Genomic DNA, 24919 nt, shown 5'->3' on the forward strand with positions numbered 1-24919 from the left:
TCTCCAGGGTTGTTTCTCTTTCTGATTTCTTTATTGTTTCTATTTCCATTTTTAGATTCTGGATGGTTGGTTTTGTTCATTTCCTTCATCTGTTTGATTGTGTTTTCCTGTAGTAGCTCTTTTAGGGATTTTTGTGTTTCCTCTTTAAGAACTTCTAGCTCTTTATCTGTGTTCTCCTGTATTTCTTTGAGGGTGCTATTTATGTCTTTCTTAAGGTCCTGTATCATCATCATGATAAGTGATTTTATATCTGAATCATGGATTTCCGGTGTGATGGTGTGTCCAAGACTTGCTATTGTGGGAGAATTGGATTCTGTTGATGGCATGTGACCTTGGTTTGTGTTGTTTATTTTCTTATGTTTGTCCCTCCACCCCCGCCATCTGGTTAACTCTAGTGCTACCTGCCTTTGCTAAATCTGACTGGAGCCTATACTTCCTGTGATCCTGGTTGTGTCAGAACTCCTCAAAGTCAAGCTGTCTCTGTGATCCTGTGGTTCTGGGATCCTGGGATCCTGGGCTTGTTAGATCACCTGGGAGTGTGGCGTACTCTGTGATCAGACACTTTTCTAATGAAGCTCTTCAAATAAGTAGTGAGCAGGTATTAAATCATGCCTTGAGGCATAAAGTTAGTGAATGACTGCTCACCAAATATTGGCTTTGGGACAAATCTGATCCCCCTCAAGCTTTGCGACCTACACACCATCTAAGAGCACTTGTACCATCCTTCCCCTTCAATGTCATCTATGGTGCTATTTTGGTTCAACTGTTAGAATTAGAATCACTAACTGGGTAGATCCATGCATGAGCCCAAATCTAGAGATACTATTCTATCTTCTTGATAAATGAATGCTTTTACATTGTGTCCACTAGGATTTGTCTAGACATAGAAGTGAAGTAGGTAGACTGAATAATTCCGGCCAGCACTACTCAAATAGCAGAAGCAAAACCAGAACTGTGCCTCTAATTATCCAAGCAGGCTAACTGAATCCCTCACTTAGTGCTTCAGACAGAGACACCATCTAAAATTCAAAGGTGCATTTGACTTTTTAATACATAGTAATCAACAGGAATTGTGCCCCATCCAACCCTGTCTGTCCAAGAGCCTGCATTTCTGAAGTAAAGGTGAGTAGGCTGACTCTAGTATCCCATGTGCTCTTCTGCTCCCTCCTTTCCCTCCCCTCCTCTGTCATAATGAGCATTTGCACTTCAATGCCTTTTTCTGTGGGGTTCCACCGTGCATGGTAATGAGAAGTTGAGAAACTAAAATTCCACAGGAAAATGTGGGTTTTCTTTGATACTCCACAGCTAAGAAAAGGTAGCAGGGCATTAGGATTCTGAATTCTTGATAGCTTTTTATAGTAATCACTCATTACAGATTTTAGGATCAGTGACGGTATCTTGGTTGAGAGAACAGAGAACTCCCAACATATCATTCATTTAGCACAATAGTAATTTACTTCTTCCTTGAGTTAAAAGATGGAGACCCAGGATTGCAAGTTCAGTGCCAGCCTGGTCAACATAGCAAGACTCTAAGCAAAAAGTAAAAAGAAGCCTGGGGATGTAGAGGTGGATACTTGCCTAGTGTGTAACACCTACAGCACAATCTGCAGGACAGTAAGGGGTCTGGGATGAAAACTCTTCCAAAAAGAGACTCCCAAACTTTCCAACAGGGCAAGGAACTTGGACTGTGCATGACACTTTCATGGGCTGTGACCCGAGAGGTACATTACCTTTCTCCTCCAAAATCCACTGGCTATAACCCAATCAAATGATTTTGCAGAACCACAGAGAAAGCCTGGAAGGGAAAAAGAAACCATCTACTCGGGAGAATAAAACTCATCTTTGGTTAAAAAAAATAAAAAAGGTTACCAGTCTTCACCATCCTCAGACTTCCTGAGGGACATTACGATCTTATACATTTTAGACACTTCCCCAGTCTTTCTCCAATGGCTGAGCAGATGGACTCTTGAGCTGGATATAATATGAGTAGGTCAGAACAAGGGAGAAATAGTACTCAGAGGACTGGAAGGATCTCTTTCTTTCACGTAAGCTCTCAGGGCTACTAGGCCTGCTTGACCACAGCCACTTCTCTTCTTTTTCACAGACCTGTGTTCCACCATAATGCATAGTGGTAGTGCTACCATTGTGTTATAAACTCTGAAACACCATGTATTTTATGGTGATGGACCCTGAGGACATTTCACTAGTAAAAAAAAAAAAATTAATTGACAAAAAAAAAAATAGAAAAAGTCTTGAATTCATACAGAAACAGAGAAAAAAATTTAAGGGTTATAATGAAACAGAAAATGGTACCATTATCAGAAATTTACAGATTGTAATTTAAGAATATGACCACTTGGGTTAATTATCTGAGCTTGGATGGATTTTTTTTTTAGTCAGTTCTACTTAGTTCTCCTTGAATTCTTTTGAAAGCAGAGACTAAGGGAAGCTAGTGTCTAAGGAGGGATGGAGACACAAGTGTTCATGTTGTAATCATAGCCAACCCTTGACTTACTTAGTGACCAAACACAGAAGTCTGAAATCTGAACCCAGAGAATGGGACTTGGATATCCCATACCAAGACTGAGTTCATAAGAAAACACCCTGATCAACTTCACCCTAAGCATTTCACTGTCTTAGAAAAGAACCGTTTGTTACTATTGTTACACGGTTAAATGGGCAAGTTCCTGCCAAATAGTTCATTCTGAGACTTTTGTAAAATTTCTAAAGCTTAAACGTCTTAGCAATTCAATTGCTAAGAGAAGTGCTAAATAAAATGCCAGAGTCTTTCGTGTAACCTCATTATTTTTGAAACTCATTTTTTAATGTACCACTTAAAGAGAAGACAAAGAAAAGAGGAAAAATGAGTTATTGATATTTAGAATATATTTAACCTAAACAACAACAACAACAACAACCATGTTTCATTTCTCAATCCTTTTGTCTAGAGTTATTTCATTCATTCTGATCATTTGGAAGCTTATCAAGAGGCAGGCAAGTGAGGCACTGACCCTGCTCCTAACCCAACGTGGACTTGGAGAAAGTGGCGCCAGATCCTTCCAGCTGTGACCTTCAACCTTTACTCTGATCTCTGGAACAGGACACACATATTTTTACACTTGAGTCTGATAGGTTTAAAGACAACAGTGTCTAAGTGAGAAGATTTAGGGCACTGAGACTGAGAAAGAAGGGAGCAGGGTGAGTGACAGCTATTAGCTCTCAAGAGGAATTCGGTCTCTTCCCCACTGTTTGTGTTTTTCATGAGATGCAGTACTAACTTCTTTCACCTGATATTGGTTTGCTCCCGTGCTAGCTGTTAGCTAGCTGGGAAGCACGCCTATTCTTTGCTTTCACCAAGCTTATCTTGCCTGTGTTTCTCTAGAAATTTATTTTTCATCCAAAACTCTGTCCCTTCTTCTATTAGGAAAAGATAGTAAGAAGGGACCATGGGGTAAAGGGTCTACCGTTAAACTCGAAGTTTAAAAGGTCTTCTCACATTGCTCATTGTCTTTTGCAGCAAAGAGCTCAGAGAATAGGAAACGGGCCCTCCTGCCAGGTTTTTTTTTTCTTCCAGTCAAACTCAGCAATGTGTTTGCTCTGTTCCTCCGAGATCCCTTGATGAATGTAATAGGCATTGACAGAATTCCATGCAAAGTGCACTGTCTGAGGGTCCTGGCATGGAAGGCCCTTGGCATTGTTGAGGGAGGAATTAGCGGCTGCTTCCTAAATATATTTGCCACTTGGTTACCAGCTGGAGACAGAGAAAGAAGCTGAGAAGGAAGCAGAGGGCACGGAGAGCCGCGTTTTCTAAATGGTTTCAGGCCACTGGCATTTCGGCAATAGCTAATATAAACCAGATGTCAGGTGCTCCGCTCCACTGGCTTTCAACTGAGGGCCTGCCTCCGTCCATGATTAATCACCTGTGCTGGTGGGGAGAGAAGTTCTACCTGGTCTTTTTTGTGTGAGCAGACCTAAGGTCATGGTCAGCAATCAAGGTGGCAGGCATGTGCCTCCCTGCCTTATTGCTGCTCATATACGCACAGGACAACTTGAGTTTATCCAATGAACACAAAATTAGCCAACACACTGAACTCTTGGATAGGAAGGGGATGTTTGCCTGATTACACAGAAACGCCTGGCAAACTTTTCCGGGGCCTTGTGCCTCCTCATTTGCTTCATCTTAGGGGTTAGCTAATGACAGAACTTTTATGTCAGGCTAGTGAAATCAACCCTGGCTTGTGTGTCCTCACAAAGCTTAAAGGGAAGTGTTTGTTTTTTAGATGATACAGGAACCAAGATCCTCTGGCCCCTTCCTCTCAGCCATTTGAAACCCCGCGGAAGCTTCTCCCTCCTCTTAGGCTCTCAGTGAAAAGACTCTTGAGACTGGGGAGTTGAGATGTAACACACGGAATCCTATACTGTTTCAGCACAACTAGAGAAGTAAAGAAGATAACTCTATTTGTCTCATCTTGTACAGTGAAAAAGAGCTGGTGTTCCACACCAGCCTTTGTTTCTCTCATCGTAGGCTCATTTACAACTGTGCAGTGAAACTTGCTCAGCCTCACACTGGTTTGGAGATTTTCAGAGAGGAAACCAGCTACCTTACCAGCCACAGCTGGGGAGGATTAAGCAGGTGGATTCATGCCTAACGAAGCCCAGCATGTGTGAGTTTGAGCTATAAGGAATGTATTAGCTTTCTGTTTCTGCATAACAAATTGCCCTAAGTGGCCACTTAAAACAATGCCCCGTTTATTATCACAATGCCCCGTTTATTATCAGTTACCTTGGTGAGAATCTGAGCAAAGCCTCCCCAGAAGGCTGAAGTAAGATGGTACCATCTACCTTTTTCAGCAACTCAGGCTCCTCTCCCATAACCAAACTCATTTCTCTGGGGATGCATTTAGACTGAGGTCCCCATTTTCTTGTTGGCTAGATGCCAGAGTCATTCTCTACATGTCGGGGTCACTCATTCCTTAGCAGGTAGCTCCTTCGCCCTCAAAGACAGTAGAAGAGTCTCCTTAGCCAGGCCTCTTTCCTCAAATCTCTTTCTTCCAGAAGGCCCCTTGTGTAAGGGGGTCACACTGCATGAAGGTATCGCTGCTTGTTCATATCTCTAGAGCTTTAAGGAGTGTGTGTGTGTGTGCGTGTGTTTGCACACACGTGTATGAGATAACTGCAAGAGTTACATTCCCAGCAATGATCTGCTTCAAACTGAATACTGAGAGTGAAAATTACTCCAGGGAACACTAAATTCTGAGAGGTAGGAATATAATGAAAGCAAATCCCTGGCACCCCCCCCCCAAAATCTACAAGGACTAAAGGATAGCCTGATAGACTGTAGTGACACTGGCCATGAGGATAGCCTTTGGGAGCAAATCCAACTCAAGCAGCCAGGTTTTAGTTCAAACTAATGGTTTTTACTATTTTTGAACTGTGGAAAATTTTTGAAGCCTGCTGAATTAAACACACATTTTTGTTTAATTTTACAACATTGAATTTCTTCTGTGCCTGTCGCTCCACTAAATGATTAATATTGAATCTTCATACTAGAAAGAAATATGCAGTATAGCCAGCATTATTCCCAGTTTTATAGGTGAAGACGGAAAGATGTGGAATGAGGAAATACAGACCCGTGGTGGTGGAGTCACTTTTGAACCTTGGAAATTGGGTTCACAGCCCTCTGGCACTTGGCCCTGGTGCTGGTGTTATATGGGAGAAGGAGAAGGACTAGGCTCCACCAGCACCCCACTTCTGAGCCAATAGTAAATCCAAAGTTTTTAAAACAAGCTAGCTAGCTGTCCCTCCCTACAGGGCTTGCTAGTGGCCACTTTGATTTCTCTGACTTCTAGGAGTCCTTTCTAGAGGGACCTATCAACTCAGTTACTCAGTCCAGGACATTTCTTTTGACACATCCTTTGCTGCCATCTGTATATGAAAAGCCATATATCAGAAAGTCCTGAGTTATCATCCTTCTACAACCTGGGAAGTACATAGATCAGCAATTACCATCATCCCCATCATCCCCATCATCCCCATCATCCCCTTCATCCCCATCATCCCCATCATCCCCTTCATCCCCATCATCCCCATCAACCCTGTCAACCCCTTCATCCCCATCATCCTCATCATCCTCATCATCCCCATCATCCCCATCAACCAGACTGGTGATCAGACAGGTCCCAGAAACTCTTTTGATTGTTCTCTGCTGTCTTCAGTTACAATTTATTTTATTGTTATTATTATCTTTACCATCATTATTATTGTTATTAAATCAACCTCAATGTAATGTGTCACTTTGAACCGTAGTTCTTAAATAGAGATAGACATCACAATTGTCCCATGAGCTCTTTTAAAAGGTCAACCCCAGACCTTCTAGAACATAATCTCTGAAGTAGAAGGTTGATATGTCTGCTAGTTCCTTTACTTGCTGTATAAAATAATGGCTTTCATTATTTTCACACATTATGCTTATATTCATTCCCATTACCTTCTCTTGTCCTTCTTCCTGCTGCTCTCCATCTTCCCTCAAAAAACCTGTCTTCTTTATACCTTCATATGAACACACACATGCACACACATATCTTTATATATACTTACATACATGCATATATATATATGTATTTATAGAGAGAGGAGGTGAGGAGAAATTGATTCTGCACATAAGGAAATTTATCTTATTTTCTTATTACCCTTAATTTTTAAAATTTCAGAAACCTTTGTGTGTTAAAAATCACTAATTCATAAGGGCTCTGGGAAGTCCGTCCCTTCTTTAATGTATTAAATTCTAGTATTAGGGACTTGCTAAGATACTACTCTCCATTTAAATGCAAATTGACCATTCAATTAATAATATTCAGGAGATGGCATCATGGTAATACACACGGCAAATGGCATGCGTTACTCTATGTATGTTGTTTTCTATCTCCCTCTTGATTAGACCATTTCTCTTCAAAGAGCTCCATTCCTGCTTCCACGGCTGACCCAGCTTCTGTATGTCATAAGAGCTTTCTGTGTGCCAAATGCGTCTATCCTTGTGTCTTGGAGCTCACATGATGCCAATTCTCAAGCTAACTCTTGAGACTCTGATAAAGCAGATCCAGTCTCCACATTATCTTGGCAATACTTTCATAATCCTCCAGCCTCAGTTTCCACGTCTGTAAAGGATTCCAAAAACATCACTCTCTGACTCCTCCTTAATGTGCAGATGACCTTTCTTATCCTGCTGGGTGGGGTACACCCCTGTCAGTGTGTTTGAGTAGCTTTGTAGTATCAGCTCTTCTTCAGAGCCCTTGAAATCAGGCCATAAAGATTGCTAGCTGCCCCTGCCTCAAATCCAATCTGCCCCTCTGTGTACATTCCCCAGGGACAGGACTGCGCAGACTAAAGAACCCCTGGCACATGTGTGTGTAGCTATAAAACATGCCGTAACCTTGGAATCCTGACATCAAAAGGGAGAGCTCTGCCGCCTTATAAAAATGTGTGCTTCCCTACGCAAACCAGTCCAAAGGCCGTTGTCTCCACCCTACTGGGAAGCCTACCACTGCTAATGTGGTTCTTACGGTTCTCACCACCCGTAGCCTCTTCATCTTCCCTGAGATCTCTCTGCCCCTGAGTGTCTTGAAAACAAAATGTCCTGTCTGGTGTCCAGTGCTTAAAAATAACAGACACTGGGTTCCTGCTGCCACATGGAAACTTTACTGCCAGGGCTGCTCAGCACCCCACACTCTGGGTCATGCCAGGGAAACAGTCAGGGGAGTGCCAGGACTAAGAAAGGGTTTATACTACTGTAGGCATTCTCTAATGTCAATTTGATTTTCCATGGGCTAATTTTTCTGAAATACCAACTGCTTAAATGGTGAGAAATGTTTTACAGAAAGATACTTTCCATCTATGGAGACAAGGACCTCATTTTTCAAGTAATACTACCCAAGCCGGAGTGCTAGATTGCCCAAGTCAGTGTTCTGACAATAGTAGTGTGCTAAATATTTTAATTGAGGGTCAATACACATGTGTGTATTCCCACATGTCCATTTTTAAGCATGAGAAATGCTAAAATAAGTCACCCATTGCCATCTGGGTATATATGTTCCTCTGCTAGAAACTGACAGTGACACTGTGTTGGCCCACGAGAGCATCAAACCATCTCTTTTTTTCATTCTCAATTGCCCACCCACCCGCTCCACCCCCAAGCGTGACAGTGATTTGATGGGGAAGAAAGTTTTCTCCTTCGAGACAGGTCACTCTGGCAGCCTCCACTATCCTCAATTCCTTCTGCTCCTCCAGGAGACTGAGTTGTCCTAAACATATTTCTGGAACTGCCACAAACCATTGTTTTTATTAGGGGACTGCAAGGCTTTGTAGTGAGAGGCTTTGTGTTTTATTTGTTTTCCTTCCTCTGCCCCAGCTGTTTTTGTTTTAACAGCATCGGAGGGAAGGTTAAAGTATCCATGGCCTCTGTTAACCTAGCTCTCAGAAGGTGGGGCTGGAAAACTGAATGGTGAGAATGACAGCACATGGCTCCTTTTCAGGCACAGGTTCGGGTTCACCCTTAACCCCACCTACCCTCTGAAAGCGATGAGGCAGATGAGGGGGCTGATCTCAAGCTGAGTGAGCACCCTGGAGCAGGGAACTCCCAGGAAAGCAGGTTACCTGCACAAAAGGAAACCAGGATTCAGTAGCTACCTCCATATGATATCAAGGGAGAGGCTGCTGCTAACTCTCCATATATTTTTTTAATTTTCAAATCCAACTTTAGGGTCAAAAAATAGCCAGATACCTGCCACAAGCATGCACAGCCTTATGAATAAACTGGCAATAGCATCAGTTTCTGAAATTACCAAATCTCCTTTTGAAAATCAAAATGCATGCCATCCCCAGAAGTCCACAATTCAATGGGTCTTAGGTGCAATCTTGGCATATGATTGATTCTACAACCTCTCCAGGTGATGCCAAGGTGACACTGAGGCTGCTGAAAACTGGGGAGACTGAGAATTAACTCCCAAGTACATGCTGGATCCCAGTTGCTGTATGGATCAGGTCTCTTGCTTTAACAGTCTTCATTTCTCCCCATCTCCCTGAGAATCTTACCTTTACCTTGCAGGTAACAGTGAGGGACTCAAGATTTCCCCGGTCCAGCTTGATGGCAAGTCACTTAACTCTGAAGCCTATTCCTTCCCCTGACAACACTCAGCCCCGAGTTTAGCAAAATAAACATATAAATTCTCTAGAAGCCTGTGTTAGGATCATCTTATTCGTTTCTTTAGCTGACTGGGACCTTGTATGGAATCTGCAGCAGAAGAGCTGAACCTCTGTAATTAGCAGCTTTATGCCTTTCAAACAGGATCTGACTGCAATGCCCAGTCTGCAGAATGCCTGGGTGCTGTCTCGACAGCAACCATTCCTGTGCACAAGGACCCTGCCAAATATTTCTTCTGCTTTTACCAAGCCCTCTTCAAGCACGGATCTCAAAGCACACCATAATTAGTACAATCACCCACATCCTGTCTAGATGAGCAGCGTTTTATATGTACAAATTCCCCTTTGCCCCCAGGCCCTTCAGGAGAATGCAAACGTTTTCGACTTTAAAGAGTGAGGAATTGAGTAATTGAAAGGAGCTGTATCTTGGCCAATACCAAAGACCTCAAAGGCATTTGGAATTGACCTGTATGAGAAAGCATGGTAACTACAAAGTGTGTCCCCATGGTGGCTTATCAGCCGTAACTGTACTGATAAGTGGTTCAAAGACAGGAAGGACAGGACAAGAGTGACCCTTCCAATTCTTACAAATCAGATAAACTCAGAACAAAAAAATCTGACCGGTTTTATTAAGTTTGAAAAGCTTCGAGAAGTAGTGAAGTGGTGACACTCGCTTATGATCTAGTTACTTGAGTTAATTGAGGAAAAGAAGACAGACGGGGCCAATTAAGTAGCTGGGCTGTCCAATGATAGATGAGTCACTGTAGGCAAGTGCAAAGATAATGCCACTGGGAAAAGCAATTTAAGTCATCTGTGTACTTACCGACCAGGAAATCCTCCAAGTCTTTGAGGGGAACATTTAGGAACCATCAGGCCCAGTCTGATGAAGTCATCTGTTCGTCCTGTAGCTAACAATCAACAAAAGTGCTGAGCACACAAGAAGATAGGCCATATGGAATACATTTGGGTGGCTGGGAGGTAGCCACGCCTTCTTTTCAATCACCTTCACATCACATCTTACCACATCCCTCTTCTAGATTGGCCTATTCTCCCACTCGATGCTCTAATCTCCCTAGGCATGGAGTTTCAAAGGATAGGCAAACAGCACCCCACCCCTCAATTTCTGGTTTTATACTTCAGGAAGGACACTTCCATGTATACATATAAGTTCCCAGGAGACATTTCAGCATATTATAGAACAATTATTTTTAAAATGACTTAAAATGTGTCCACTCAGTAGAATTTATACAGACAGCCCTGCATATTTTCAGATTCCACACAATTGACAAATCTAGAACGGGAGAGCAGAGAAATCAGGATTGTGGTTTTTTATTGTTGATCCTTTTGGTTCTTGAGGGATGGGTGAGTGTTGGGGGTGGGGGGGAGAATATATACATGAAAGTAAACCATTCCTGAAATTTCCTGTTTCTTTCACTCTGGTGGCCCTTCCAGAATCTCAGGATAAAGATTGTTATCAGTGATTACTATGTTGAAAAATCCCAGGAATATTATTTCATCTCCTGCATATTCTTCTTCCTCTCTCTTCCTCTCTCTTCCTTTCTCTCTCTCTCCCTCTCTCTCTCTCTGTCTCTCTCCCTTTCCCTCTCTCTCTCTCCTTCCCCCCCCTCTCTCTCTCCTCATTTTAGGTTTACTCTCATCACAACATTTAAATGTTGGATTCTTCCATCCAGCTCCATGCATCCCTCCTCTTTTTCATCAGGCAATCTTCCCTTGCTCTGGCTCATCACAATTCACTTAGTTCTCTACCACCCTCCGATGGTACTCACCATTGCACCCTTGCATTGCTCTCTCTAACTGGTTGTTCTTCTCTGGTGTTTTGTTTTTTGTTTTTTTTTTTTTACTTAATAACTTATTCACACTTTAGATCCCAGCCCGGTCATTATTGGAGCCAGGCTACCTGATATTTGCTCTAATCTCCCTAGTGTAAACTATGATAATACCACATAACTTTCCTTTAGGGTGTTCATTAGAGTCATGGATGTATCTCTATTGTCTATACCTATCTATATCTATATCCATATCCATATCTATCTAATCCGACTGTTCCATTTCACACCTACCTTCCCACGGATCCTTTTCTGTTCATGCATCTTCTCCCCTCACTGCTGCCAGTGAACTTTGTTCTCCACAGCTTGCCCTTGCTTTTCTTAACCAGTGACTCACTTTATCTCACGGATTCTGCTACAACTTTTTCTCCCCCTTCCTCTAATTTTGTTCTATCGACTGTTAGTTTTATAGTTTTTCATATCTAAACTCTACTAGCAAGAAGATATGATTGACTTAATTAGTACCTATCATCTCTTTGTAATGACAGACAACATCATGATTCCCTGACCAATACCCAATTGAACTCTCCTTAGGTCAAGGGAATCTCTACCTCCTATCTGTGGCCAGGATTAGGGAACTAAAATGCAACAGGTATTTTAGTTTTGTATTTTGATTTTTTATTTTTCCTATCATAATCTGCTTACCAGGAACTAAAATACTTGAGAAAGGATCTTCCTTGAAAACTGGAGTTAGATAAGGAGCAATTACAGAAAAGAAGCGTGGATAAATGAGGCATTTAACATCCCACTTCTTCATGTTCTACTCAACAAAATCTCCATTCCTCTGCATGTACAGTTGGTACAATTAGGCAATTAATGTTAGGTCCCTTTAGAACAAATGATCAAAGAAAATTTGTGAAAGAAGATCTAATGTATTTGGGGAATGACTGATTTTATCGTTAAACACACCAAGAAGACTAGATAAACAAATGACTTCAGGACTGTCTACAAGTTCACTTTACTCCTTGGGTAAAGTGAACCTTCAGGCCCCACAGCCAAAGTGGAAGGGCTTCACAAAGTCTCTCCTTTATCAGGCTTTGGACTCTTAATCCTCGATGTCTGTCCAACCCTTTACAACATGAGTCCTTCGACTTCTCCACTTTCTCTACTATAAAATATGGGCATAATTATGATCAATTATTACTATAGAGATTAGAATTTTATTACAGACTAGAAAAGGTGGCCACCATCTGTTCATTATGTAGACAGAACACCAGTGTAAAGGTTAACAAATCAAATTCTAGAACCCAATTTCTTGGTTCTTGGGCTAAATTCTAGCTCAACTAGCTATAAACTTTATAAATTTAAGTAAGTACTTGCTTTCCCTTATGTAGTATATAAGATTACAGTACCTACCTCGATATTGTCATAATAAAGTAGTAATAGGTAAGTTATTATATGGTACCTGCCTAAAACTGTGATGACATATATATACATGTATATATATATATATATACATACATATATATAAAATCATTGTTACTCCTGCTGTCTTTTCAATATTTATTTAATTCTCTCTATGTCTTTGTCTCTCTGTCTCTCTCTGTCTCTCTCTGTATTTCTCTGTCTCTGTCTGTGTGTGTGTGTGTGTGTGTGTGTGTGTCTATGCACATGTGAGTGTTTGGATATACAGGTGTGTGTGTGTATGTGTGTGTGTAGGCACATGTGAGTGCTTGGATATACAGGTGTGTGTGTGTGTGTCTATGCACATGTGAGTGCTTGGATATACAGGTGTGTGTGTGTGTCTACGCACACGCGAGGGCTTGGATATACAGGTGTATGTGTGTGTGTGTGTGAATGTGTGTGTGTGTGTGTGTGTGTGTGTGTGTGTGTGTGTGTGTGTGTAGATCAGTAGATCAGAGGTCAGCTCTCAGGAGTTATTTCTTTCCTGCCACCTGGTGGGATTCAGGGATCAAACTAAGATCATCAGACTTGTGCCTATAACCACTGATCCATCTCACCAGCACTCTATTCATATTATCCACTGAGACTGCTGTATGCTGCCTGACCAAAGTAGTGGCCATCTGACCCTAGAAACTTTTGCTCACAGGTGATAGAAAAGACCACTTACTGGTTCACGTAACGGAAAGTCCAACTGATGTCCTAGCTTACCCGTGGCTAGATGTTAAGTGTTTCATTTAAGACCCTCACTACCCATGCCTTGGGTTTTATCAGAGTCAATAACATTCTTGTCAACTGGGTAAGCTGACAAAGATCTAGCTTCCCATTCTTTCCCTTCTTCCGAGGATCTGAGACAAAGACTGATATTTCCAAATTTTATTCCACTATTGAACCAATCAGTAGGGTAGAATATTCCAACTGGCCAAGTCAATGTAACAAGTGGAGCAATGCATCAAGCTCACTCAAATATCAACATCTACTGGAAGAAAGATGCTGAACCAAAGATTCCACAGCTCAACCATTTTTCAAGAACCATGATGACCGCAATTAACACGTTTCCTGAAGTTTTCACCTTTGTTCTCTGGAGAGTTACAAACACCCACCAGTGATATTCAAACTGTTGAATGACTTCTAGTGCATGGCCTTAGTCTACTTTAAATGAGCACCTAACCAATATGCGTGGAAGTCACCTAGAGACAGCCACAGTTAGAGTAACCCATCCCTGCAGAATAGCAACCATTTCCCAAAGGCTAACACTCAGTTAACTTCTAGGGTACTTAAATATTGAATCCTATTCATTCTCACTGAGTAAACACCTGCTAACTCTGGCTTGTCTGTTCACCTATATCCACTAAAGGAAGGACTGATGTGAACAGATGTCTTCAGAACTTTTTCTTCTCTTTATGAGATTGGCACACTACCTACTAACAAGGTACCTTTCTCCTTCTATTTAATTCCCTCTGTCATCTTATGTCTGTGTGTGACCACAGTACCGAGGCACTTTGGACAGAGGATTTTTTGAACTTAACTAAGGCATCAGTATGTTTGACAAAGACACATATGTTTTGCCTGCCCTGTTTCAAACCAATGTTGTCTTCACTTTCTGGCTGAGAAAAGCAGAAATCCTCCTTTTCATCCTCTCTCTAATACTACCAAATGCTTATGAAGCAAACCTGGTCTCAGCTGGCCCCATCCTTATTCAGTGTCATGTTACTTCTATAAATTGAGGTTAGATAAATTTCCCTTTGATTAGAGACTTAGTCTATGAATTTAATGATATGGTTCAATTTGGATAAAGAATGTTACCAACAACTGATTGTATGGGTGTGTGTATACATACATTTCTTATTATACTCCCTTCTCCTGAGTTAATGATTAAAACACTGGACATGGAGTCTATACACAAGAGGTACTTGCTCCCACTAGTCCTACAGCACTTAACACATCCTTTTCCCATATTGTCTCCTAGGCACAACACAGTACTTGTGTCTGATCACCTATTTCCAACTCCTCTTAGCTGATAAGCAAGCCCACAGGGGGGCAAAATGTTTGCCAGGTTAATCTAACCTTTACTTCTCTCTTTCTGATGGAGATTGAAGGGTTTCATGCCTGTGTCCTTTCAGGCATGCAGAGAATACAGAAACTTAGAGAAAACATTAAATACTTCCGACGGCGACTCATAGAGATGGGATTCATCATCTATGGCAATGATTTCTCTCCCGTGATCCCTGTGCTCCTCTACATGCCTGCTAAAGTGTCGTGAGTATCCATCAACCCTCAGAATCATGCCAATGCCCAGTGTGTCATGACAGAGATAGGATGTTTGATGCCATGAGGTTTCTAAGTCACTCATGAACTAGATTACGTGCTTGGTGAGGTGCTTGAGTTCTGACCTCAGACACATGGCTTCTCAAAAGCCATCTGCCAGCATCTTTAGTAATTTTTCCATGTACCTTCCAGAAAAGGAGACTGGTGCTAAGGCTCACCTCTCTACACCATTTTCAAGCTCTGTAAATTTGGGGAAATGGTTTATCTGAATTGTAAGATAGATAAATGGTCTTGATCCTCCATCTGACTCAAGACTGTCCCTCCAACACATAACTCCAGTATTGGAGCTTTCTGTTTGACCCATCATCCATCTACCTAAACAGATTTTTAGAATACAAAAAAAAAAAAAAAATCATTAAAAGAATTTAGAGCCTAGCCTGTGGAGAACTCATCCTGAGTAGAAGTGAATCATAAATTCTCAAAAGGCTCATTCTTCTAAATGTATTCTTGTGTGATTTTTGCTACAGCAAAATATCAAGCACTTGAAACACATATGTGAATGAGTTACTTAGTAGGCCACACCATCAGCATCAGTCAGCCCTTTGTTCACAAATATAGGTCAAAGAAACAATGCACTGAGTGTCCAAGGAGACAGAATACAATACCACCCTGCTCAGTGCAATGGCAGGGGAGGAATGACAATGCAGATTCTGCACAGCCACTAATCTAATCTGATTCTACCTTCTAATTTTTGAGGGCACAAAAGAACACATGCACTTATTCAAAGAAAATGACTGGGTAAATAGCATGCCCTATGAAAGAAGACTTCAAATTTAAAACATGTCTACCTAATATTTCACTATTTGCTCAAAAGAAGGTACTCAGTATAAGCTTGTTGAGGTTCACAATGCATGGTAACAGAGTAAGAGCAGTAAGGGGTGTGCAGGGAGATGGAGACCAGAATTAGAATCCCAACAAGTTGGATGAGCAAACAATCCAATGAGTAATCCAATGAGCATGTTTTTAATTAAATTTGTTTTTATGCTGATACATAAAATATAAAAACTATACTAAGTAGGATATCACATAATATTTCTTTATGGTGACAATATTTTTTTAAAAAAATCTTTATTTGAGCTTTTCGAGATATACAATATGTCATTGTGATACATAATCAGCCAATAGTATACTAACAGAACTGACTTTCAAATGCATTTCAAATTTCCTAATACAATATATTTCATGTAGCACTTACTCTTAATGTTGTAGTAGAGGGTCAGAATCAGTTTGGCCCATATTCTTTCTTGGAGAATCTTGGACGAGTGAGCCAACAACCTTCTGAAGGCCAGTTTCCTCCTGATGAAGTAAGACAGATTAGCATTCCCTTCCTGAGATTAAATACAATAAAGGGCTGAGGATATAACTCAGTAATAGAAGAGTTACCTGGCACACACAAAGCCCTGGCTCCACTCTGCAGTACTGAAGAAAGAGAAGAGTATCTGAGGCATCTGAAACGAAGCTCTTTATGTAAGAGTTCTTCAAGGTTGTCTGTTATTAGTAACTTCAATCTCATGTATAGTGCTTACTTACAGCTCTTGATACAATGTAAGTATCCCATCATGGCCAACCATTATACACTGTACTAATTAGTCATAGTTTCAACTGAAAAGAAAGTTAAGTTGCCGCTGCATGGCTCTTCAAGATAATCATTGCACATAATAAAAACAGAACCCTTGGAAGAGTGCTGAACATGCTGCTACTCTGCATTAGTTATGCTGTATTGGACCACGGATTCTGGTCCCCTGCATTTTATGAGTGTTCTTCAGGAGAAGCTTACACTGCTGATGTTGATTATATTCTAAATAAGGCTTTTTAACCTTCTGGAACACTCACCATGGATACACTACTTGCCCCCTAGTTTATAAATGGGACCATGAGACTAACAAGGCTTAGATTTCCTTCTTAGATTCACCCAGGTTGTAATCAGGAATGTAAGAATCCATTGCCAGTTTAGTCTACATCTCATTAAAGCAACACAGAAGGTTGGGCTAACAGTCTTGAATGTTGTCTTTGACAGCTCAAAATCCATCAGTCCCTTTGACAGGAAAAAAAAAAAAAAGGCCTATTTAGGTTCCCTAGGGAAACCCAGGACAGGTGGCATAGAAAGTCATGCTGTGTATTTGTGGGGAGTTAGCTGCGGGATGTGCTCACCCGCATGCCATTGTTTCCTTCTATGATGTTCCTTCTGTTGAGAAGTTTTATGTGAAGAAGCTTTCAAAATAGAGAGTAAATTGTATCAGTGTGAATGCGCTTATTTTCATTTTCTTTTAAAACCTTTGGTGCCAGGGTCTGGGGAGACACAGAACAGTTGCTAAAATGATTCCCTGAGCCCCAGCATGAAGGTAAAAACACAGAGTGCACAGCTGTAGTCATAACTCTGGGGATACCAAAGCAGACAGATCCTTGGAACTCCTTGGCCAGTCAGCCCCTCCAAAGCGATGAGCCATAGGTCCAGTGCGTGACTACTTCAAAATAATAATTAAAAAGAGAAGAGGTAATGAACCTTAGAGGGAGAGGAGAGGATTTAGACGATGCTAAAAAAAGGAAGTGCAGGTGAAGATGATAGAAACACAGTACTAATGTGTAAAGCTGTCAAAATTCATAATAAAATATATATTGAAAACAAAAGTGGAACAGAATTGGAAAGGAGAGCCCGAGTCCACCTCTGCTTGCACGTGCACATATGTCTCCAGACATACACATACGCACAGAAAATTTTTAAACATTTTGACATTTAAACCGTCTATGTACTTAAAACTTGAGAACGCTTCATATTCCCATACTCATATGAGATTATAAAAAAAATAATCTCAGGTGTGACGTGGTTTTGAATACATGGCAACAGTACAATCCTCTGTGGGTTTTAGTACAACAGAATTGCAGCCATGGCGTGTATAAATCAGGCTAGTGAGATGGCTCAGCAGGTGAGGATGCTTGCTGCCAAGCCCGATGACCTGAGTTTGATTTCTGAAATCTACATTGGTGGAACCTAAGAATCCATTGCCAGTTTTCTTTGCCCAGGGACCCAAGCTCTGAAACCTGCAACACAGTCTTTCAAGCTTTAGTGTACATCTCACTAAAGCAACATAGAGTGTTGGAAGGAGAAAAACAACTCCAAAAAGCTGTCCTCTGACCTACATACATACATGTGCCATGGCACACATGCCTGTACATATACACACAAAATAAATAAATAGGTATAAAAAAATTCAAGCATGCACATAAGGCATATATTACTTTAAGCCTGAAGTACAAGGTTTATATTTCCCCTACACTGTCATTGCCACTTGGAAGATTTTGGTATACAAGTTGTTATAATGTCACATGCACTGCAGCAATAATGCTTATTATTATTATTATCAATATTGCCATGATTATTACGGTTTATAATTGGTTACTTCTACCCTATGGCAACACCGATTTGCTTTGAGGTTACATATCCAGAGACTCATTACATCAAATGTAATCATCTATATTCTCTGAAGTTGTCTAAGTTTTAAATTCAGAAATGTTCCTGGGAGGCCCCAGATTATCCAATGAACAAACAGTTATTTTTTTTTTCAACATTCTTTGACAAAACTCATTTCCTTTGATACAAAGGGACCTGTGAAATGGTCTTCTGGGAGCCCCAAAATCTAGCCAGAGATCATGGGTCAGGTGGTTTGTATCTAGCAATAAAGCACTTGGCTTGTTTCTTAGACAATTCTGCACTCTCATCCTGTGCAGTGCTGTGGGCAGCCTTCCATAGGGTGATCAAGAAAGCAGACAGAACAGCCCCTGTTTTCAAACTTTCTCAGCTAGAAAGGTTTGCCGCCTTGTAGCCTTCTAAGTAGAAATCAAAGGGGGAACTCTTGCCTAGCCCAAGCCAGTGGGGCAGAAGGATTGTGTATTCAGTAGGTTTTGCACTCTCCACTGTTTTATTTGATAACATGAATTCTCCACGAGACAACCAAAAAAAAATGGATAGCGTAATAAGGTGGATGAACGTATGGGCAGTCTGGTTCAGTTTTTTGGTTTTTGTTTCTAAAATAAGGCTAGAGGTTTCTATGCTGCTGTTAGCTTCCAGCCTAACATAGTATGCCAGAAAGCCCTTAATGCTAAGAACAGACATGAGACCTTGACATCACTTGTGGGTAGAGCCACTCGGCAATTAAGATTTCCTGCAGAGAGCAACAGAGCCCCAAAAGAAAAAGAACTCATGGTGTGTGTGTGGGGGGGGAGGGGGGTAAATATTCCTTTTTCATCTGACTTCAGCTCTTAGAGTGAGCGATTTAGAGACTTTGAATTTAATATTCTGGGATCATTACTGAAATTAACTTTGAAATAAACAAAAAGCAGAAAGATGGAGGGAAGGAGGGACTTATAAAGGTTTCTCTACCTCCAAGAGCTATGTTAGTCCTAGGACTGACATTCTCTAGGCTACAAGCACCTATGAGGTTCTCTTATCTCCTCCATCGCCTCATGCCTGGAAGCCAGACAATAGGTTATTCCTCTTGTACACACCTCTCTATGTTCACTCACAAATTAAAAAACACAAAACAAAACACAAAACAAACAAAAGAAACAAGACGAGATCTTTCTTTGCCAATACTTACTTCTTATTTGGTGTAGCATATAATCTTCATTTCTGGTGTAGGAATATCAAATCCTGATCTTCAAATTTATAGTCCACAATTAATGCAGTTCAACTTCTTAAAACATGCAGGTGCACAATTTAATAAATATTATTTCCAGCTTCATTATACTATACTAGCTGTTTTGATTTCTAGTCCGTGGTCTCTGCAGATCAGGGAGTCCATATCAGTTTGAGCTTATTACAACAGCATCACAGACACCAGCATTTCCTGCTCAATACCAAAGACTCTGTACTGACAGCTGTCCAACCACTGTGTCAAGTTCCATAAAAAGCATATGCTCAGCTATGAGGGACAGCAAGGAATTGCCTTTTTCTAGATGTGTTGTGTGGGAGAAAGGTTAATCATCCTTTCCTTAATATCATTTTTAAAAAGAACAGGTCAACTAACCATATTCTTTTTTCAGCAGAATAATTCTATCTTCCCTCAGCTAATCTGTTTTTTTCTCTTTCCCTAAGTGCTTTTGGAAGAATCTTGCTTAAGAATAATATCGGGGTGGTGGTTGTTGGATTTCCAGCTACTGCTCTGGCAGAAGGTCGGGCTAGGTTCAGCATTTCCTCAGCACATACCCGGGAGATGTTAGACACAGTACGTATCCATCTACCAACAGAGTGACTACATCCAATACCCTGGATTCTGAGCAAGTCCTTTTACTGACCATCTTAGGGTTCTCTAGAGTGACTGAGAAAAAGAAAACTAATGACAAACAAAACTCACTGCTAAATGTTAAAAAAAAAAACTAGCAAACAAACAACTAAACAAAAACCACTGTGGTATTTCAGTAATATCCAACAACATGCCCAAATCAACAAACGAAAAAGAAAATCCAATTCTGGCTTGATTCAAGTCAGAATTTTGGTTTCATAGAAAAGCCTGAGTAGTCAAATTTTCTATTTGTCTGCTCTGAAAAGTAAAGCTCATCTTGCACATACCCTAAGCATTATGGCCTGGTTTGTTTTTACAGGTACAAAAACTTCCGTAATAAAATATGAGCTAAGTTAAGCAATATTTATAGGAAAACTATAAAGGCTTTTTCTATGTAATACCAATTACACTTGAGTGAGGAAGTAGCCATTTAAAATGTATTTTATTGTCACTTCATTTTAAGTTTTATACAAATAATATCAGGACACTAAACCACTGTGGTCAGTCTGAAGTTAACTATCCCATAATATGAATGCATTTTTATAAACAATGATGTGTATGAATCATATTCAAAACCTGGAACAAAAAGATTAGACAATATTGACAAGCTAGATTAATAACAAACTAATGATAATTTCAGACAGAATAAGTTAACCATGAGAAGATAACAGAGAACTCTGGGATCACAAAAGCAAGGTTCATTATTATAGTAACGAATCTTTACAAGGAAAGTGACTTTTCAAATGGGCATTGTTAAACAACAATTAGGAAACATCACTGAGTCTTTCTGACCACTAGAGTAACATGATCAGTCATGGTGAACTAAATGTGCCAAGAAGGTTAGGCAGGAAAGAGCCCAGTGAAAGGGACATGAAATGGAGTCATCTAAATTAAATAAGAGTTGACAAGTGATTTCTACCCAGTGCCAATGGAAACAACAACAATTCAAAGGCAAATCTACAACTATACACTATGAATACATGACTTGCCAATGCTGGACAAGTGAGTAAATGGGGTGGGGGCCTTGAGCAGAGAAGACCAAGGGTAGTTCTCTAGCTCTCCAGGCTTGCAGAACAGAAGGATGGGCAATCAGTACATGAGAGAAATTGTAGAGTAAGTATCTGAGCATCTTTAATGAAAGTAGAGGAATATGGCACTAAGAGTATGTGCCTCTGGACCACTGAATAAAAGTGAAAACCGATTCTAGAGCTCAGGAAGGATTGCAAGCCTAAAGCTACTGGAGTTTATGGAACTGTGGGCAAGTTCAAGCCAAAGATAAAAGATCTAATTGTTGAGAAATGAGCAACAGTGGTCTGTGGAAAGCCAGACTCTGGGAGAACACCTACTTCCTGAGACAAGGAATTGCAGGAGGGAAATAGGTAGGATGTAGGTAAAAATGCCAGGAAGGATGTGTGCTACTATAGCACACTAAACATCAAACGGTTTCCAGGAAGGAAAAAAAAAGAGACAGAAAAGCTACCTAAATATAAGAAAGTTCAAATAGGGTAGGAGATGAGAAGAAACTTTTAGACTAGCAATTACTGGGAGCTCAGTGTTCCTTAGAGTGGGTGGTTTTATGAGAATGCAAGGAACAAAAAGGAAAGCACAACGAATAAAAGGGTGAAGAGTATCCTTTGAGCTTGAATTACACACATACACACTAGAGAGAGAGAGAGAGAGAGAAATGCAGATGTAGGGAGGAGGGGAGAGTGAGAAATGAGTGGGGGAGGAGAGACACTGAGACAAATACAGAGACAGAGAGAAGAAGGGCAAAGAGAGGTGAGAGAGAAAGAAATAGGGGAGAAACAGAGCTAGAGAGGCAGAGAGATGGCAAAAGAGAGACAGAGGGGACAAAAGAGATGAGAGAGAGAGACAGAGGCAGAGGCAGAAAGAAATAGATACAGAAACAGAGATAGAGACAGTGATTTATAGAGAGACAAAGGGAGAGGAAAGGAGAGAGAAAGAGATGAGGGGGAGGCAAGAGATGGAGAGACAGAGGAGGAAGTGAAGAGAGACAAAAGGGGATGAATGAGAAGAGAGAGACAGAGCAGAGACAGAAAGAGACTGACAGGGGGAGGAAAGTAGAGAGAAAAAACCAGAGAGATACAAAAGAAGAGAGAAGGAGAGAAATGGAGGGAGACATTGAAAGAGAAGGGGGAAGAAGAGAGGGGAAGGGAAAAGAAGGAAGCTGGAGGAAGGCTTGTAGTGTTTACACAAGGAAGTAAGAAGACAGCAACAAGGAAACCTTACAAAGTGAAAATGAACAGGGAGTAAGCTTCCAAAGGTGACAGAAATGAAGTAGATAGCAGAGAAGACATCTTATCCCTTCTTGTCCAAACAGTTTTAAGACCTCAAATATTAGCTAACTCTGTAGTAACCAGACATTGGGCTCACATTAACAAATTCTTCATTGCTTTAACATACCTGGCATGCTAGGAGCACTGATATATCAACTCAACAGCTCCTCCTGAGATCACACATGCATGTCAATGTAAACTCCTGAACCATTATTTAAGATAACATAGAGTGAAACTTAAACCTGTTCAACAGTTAGGAGGCTAAGGTAGCAACTGGATGTGAACACTCATAGATATAAACAATAGACCATGAAAGTAGTCAGAGGGCTGGGCAGATGGTGAGTTGGCAAAGTGCTTGTTGTCAGTGTGAAATCACTAGGACCTGAGTGTGGATTCAAGGCATTCATGTAAAAAGCTGGGAATGGTAGCATGGGTGCCTACAATCCTAGCACTGGAGAAGCAGAGCTTGGCAGATCTCTGAACTTGTTAAATTGGTAACATTCGGTTCAGCGAGAGACCCTGTCCCAAAAATTAAAATGGAGAACAATACAGAAAGTATTGGTCTGGCCTATGCCTGGCCTTTGGGCACATATATACATGTGCATGCCTTGGATGTGTGTGTATGCGTGTGAGTACATATACCTATGCAAAACATCCACAAAGAAAAAGAGAAAAAGGGAGAGATATCATTCAGAGATCAGGTTGGGAACAGAAAAGACACAGGCTAATGTAACACCTTCCCTTTCTGGCTCCTTCTTGACAGATCTAGCTTTCTTTACTCTTCTGAGAGAAAGATGAAAAACACATACCCAGCCATTGGCTTATTGATAGTACCCAAGGAGAATACACGTCTGCTTCCTTAAAATCACCTCCAGTGTAAATCCAATGCATTAAGAATGTCCTCCCTTCTCACCCATCTCAGAGACACCCATGGCTCTACAGTACTCTTCCATACCTCAGTGAGGGCTTTGATAGAAAACTGAAACATGTGTGGTCTTGATTCTTTGTGCGTCTAAGTTGTGTTATTCTGCACAGTGTAGAAATGAGTATTTTAGCTGGGCAGTGGTGGCGCATGCCTTTAATCTCAGCACTTGGGAGGCAGAGGCAGGCAGATTTCTGAGTTCGAGGCCAGCCTGGTCTACAGAGTGAGTTCTAGAATAGCCAGGGCTACACAGAGAAACCTTGTCTCAAAAAAACAAACAAAAAAGAAATGAATATTTTAAAAATTAGTGTTGGGAATAACTTTTGGGAGGATTGAAAAGGAAGCTATAAGCGCCCAAAACATTCTATTTTGTTGGTTTACTCTATTTGAAGACATAGTCTCAAATGTATTCTACAACCATGTCATTTTCTTCTATGAGGTTATATGCAAGTCTTAAGATAAAGAAAAAGTTTAGATGGGTTAGAGGTCTTATGTTCCTCTCATGCCACTCCTAAAACAGATCATTTACAATGTTGAGTTAGAGCATTAGATAAAGAGAATTATCATCCATTACTTCTTTAGAATGCTAAGGGAGATTAGCTCAATTGATAAAATGCTAACATGCAACCATGAGTTCAGTTCCCAGAACCTACCTTTAAAAAGCTTAGTGTAATGACATGTGCTTGTAATGCCAGCACTGGGGAGGCAGACGAAGAATTACTGAAGCACACTGGTCAGCAAGCTCCAGGACAACAAGAGACCCTGTCTCAAGAAACAAAACAGATGACTCTTGAATATTGACACCAATGGTTGTTCTCTAGCATCACACACCTGTACACATACATGTACCCACAGAGACCAATTAATTAAAAAGGTTCTTCTAGGACTTAGGAACCAAAACCTAATGCCATGGATTTTTTGCTGGAAAAACGTTACTATGGGTCTTTGGAAAGCTTACCATTAACCTGGGCTCTGCAAAGCGGGCCACTGAGGAGTTGAAAGAGAACTTACAGAGGGCTTCTCATTGCAGGTTTTGGAAGTTGTTGATAAACTCGGTGATTTACTGAACGTGAAATATTTCCCATTCAAGAAGTCAGGACGTGCTGTACTCTACAGTAAGGAGAGTTTCGACAATGAAGCAAGCTTTGAAGAGACGCACTCCGAAACAGAAGCCTAAGTTTCCTGGCTCTAAATGGAACATAAAGACTGCCAGAAAAACCTCCCTCCCTCTTTATCTCAAAAGTAATATCATTGTATCTTACCCTTTCGAAGGACAATTTCATTTTCCAAACAAGCTTAACTGAAAAGGGGAAATAATCATTTACTTAATGTCTCAAACCTGCTGCTACCAAGCAAAAGAATATAATTCTAGATTTAAGTTTTCCCTCTCCTTTACTGTAAATACACATATATATGCGCAAATGGCCGTGGCCCTGTGTTTCAGTTGCTTTTGGCTCAAGTCTTTTCAAGGGTTCCAACTAAAAGGAAAAGATTTTGATTTTTAACTCGATAATCTTCCTGTGTACCATCTGCACACCAGAAAAAGAGTGTCAGGAAGGAGCTGAGTCCCTTGTCCCACCGGTGACAGTTCACATGTATCGTGGGAAGCTCCAAGAAAGGAAGAGGCGACATTGCTTCTGTTTGTCACAT

The 24919-nt window shown here is 40.8% G+C and overlaps 1 protein-coding gene across 2 annotated transcripts in view; it reads left to right on the top strand.

The window, feature by feature from the left end:
• Window positions 1–24694, top strand: part of Sptlc3 (serine palmitoyltransferase long chain base subunit 3) — a 142696-nt gene extending 118002 nt beyond the window's left edge. The window contains exons 10-12 of one of the 2 annotated variants that reach the window (XM_031372049.1): window positions 14567–14702; window positions 19864–19993; window positions 24300–24694. In XM_031372049.1, coding sequence (XP_031227909.1) covers window positions 14567–14702; window positions 19864–19993; window positions 24300–24446 — 413 coding nt within the window. In that variant the 3' untranslated portion in view covers window positions 24447–24694. The remainder of the gene's footprint in view (window positions 1–14566; window positions 14703–19863; window positions 19994–24299) is intronic. The other variant, XM_031372050.1, reaches the window with a different exon arrangement.
• The last annotated feature ends 225 nt before the right edge of the window (window positions 24695–24919 follow it).

This window comes from Mastomys coucha, unplaced genomic scaffold (assembly GCF_008632895.1).
Source record: "Mastomys coucha isolate ucsf_1 unplaced genomic scaffold, UCSF_Mcou_1 pScaffold15, whole genome shotgun sequence".
NCBI lineage: Eukaryota > Metazoa > Chordata > Mammalia > Rodentia > Muridae > Mastomys > Mastomys coucha.